Source organism: Meleagris gallopavo, unplaced genomic scaffold (genome assembly GCF_000146605.3).
Source record: "Meleagris gallopavo isolate NT-WF06-2002-E0010 breed Aviagen turkey brand Nicholas breeding stock unplaced genomic scaffold, Turkey_5.1 ChrUn_random_7180001880540, whole genome shotgun sequence".
Classification (NCBI taxonomy): domain Eukaryota; kingdom Metazoa; phylum Chordata; class Aves; order Galliformes; family Phasianidae; genus Meleagris; species Meleagris gallopavo.
In genome coordinates this window covers 1-1,146 of record NW_011144765.1, presented here as the reverse complement: position 1 = coordinate 1,146, position 1,146 = coordinate 1, and the positions used below count along the sequence as shown (strand labels likewise).

The 1,146-nt window shown below is 67.5% G+C and overlaps 1 protein-coding gene across 1 annotated transcript; it reads left to right on the top strand.

Moving 5' to 3' along the window:
• The first annotated feature begins 174 nt into the window (after positions 1–174).
• Positions 175–766, top strand: LOC104916271 (osteocalcin-like). Its single transcript, XM_010727317.3, has 3 exons — positions 175–373; positions 474–540; positions 634–766. Exons 1-3 carry the CDS (start codon positions 256–258, stop codon positions 764–766), a joined length of 318 nt encoding a protein of 105 aa, XP_010725619.1. The 5' UTR covers positions 175–255.
• The last annotated feature ends 380 nt before the right edge of the window (positions 767–1,146 follow it).

Below are 1,146 nucleotides of genomic sequence, written 5' to 3'. Positions count from 1 at the left end.
GGGCAGGGGGCAGGGATGGATGAGGGAGGGAATGGGGCAGGGGATGGGGCGCAGAACAGGGATGGATGGATGGATGGGGCAGATGATGGGGATGGGATTGGATGAGGGAAGGCAGGGGACGGGGATGGATGGAGGAAGGAATGAATGGGGCAGAGGATGGGGTGGATGAGGGAGGGAACGGGGCAGGGGATGGGAATGAATGGGGCAAGGGGCAGGGATGGATGAGGGAGGGAAAGGGGCAGGGAATGGGGCCGGATGGGGCAGCGATGGCGACGGATGAGGGAATGCAGGGATGGGGCCGGATGCAGCTCAGCACCCATTGGCTCCGCTGCTCTCACAGCACCCGACGGCGCCGATGCTCCCCGTGCTAAAGGTGGGCGCTCACGGCACGGTGCCACCCGGACCCCCCCTCGCCCCCCACTCTGGGGATGGGGTCACCCACCCCCCCTCCCCTCCCCGCTCTGTGCCCGCAGCCTTCATCTCCCACCGCGCCAGCGCCGAGATGGTGCGGAGGCAGAAGAGGAATTTCGCCCTCGACGGGTAACGGCAACCCCCTTTTCGGGCACTGCAGACCCCCGGCAGCCCCTCACAACCCCCTCTTTGGGGCCGGGACCCCCCCCAATCCCTCCGCAGCGGCATCGCCGGAGCTCCGAGGGACCCCCTGGAAGCCAAACGCGAGGTGTGCGAGCTGAGCCCCGACTGCGACGAGCTGGCGGACCAGATCGGCTTCCAGGAGGCGTACCGCCGCTTCTACGGCCCCGTCTGAGCCCCCCGCCCACCCCCCCGGGGCTCCACACCTCCCAGCCCCCAGTAATGCTCCACTTCCCCGCGAAGGACGGACAGAAATAAAGGCACGGTGCAGGGCACGGCGGCTCCTTCCTTGGGGGGGTGGAGGGGGCACAATTTCATCCCCACTGTGGGTGGGGGGCGGTGATGGGTCCCTTAATGAACCACTGCTTCGTTAAGGCCTCACTGGAATGGGGGTGTGTGTGTGGGGGGGTGGTCTGTTGTTGCACTGGGGGCATCAGCACTGCAGCTCAGCCCCATAGGGTCAGTGGGGCTGCCTGGCTCCAAGACCCCTCAACCTCACCAGGGACGCTGGGACCCCACTGGCAGAACGGGGGAGACCCCCATCCCCTCCCCCCC

Excerpts from the sequence above, each read along its gene's own strand:
- LOC104916271 (XM_010727317.3), top strand. The coding sequence starts at position 256 with ATGGGGCAGCGATGGCGACGGATGAGGGAATGCAGGGATGGGGCCGGA. Across the intron at positions 374-473 it reads CGATGCTCCCCGTGCTAAAG|CCTTCATCTCCCACCGCGCC; the intron begins GTGGGCGCTCAC and ends CTGTGCCCGCAG. Across the intron at positions 541-633 it reads AGGAATTTCGCCCTCGACGG|CGGCATCGCCGGAGCTCCGA; the intron begins GTAACGGCAACC and ends ATCCCTCCGCAG.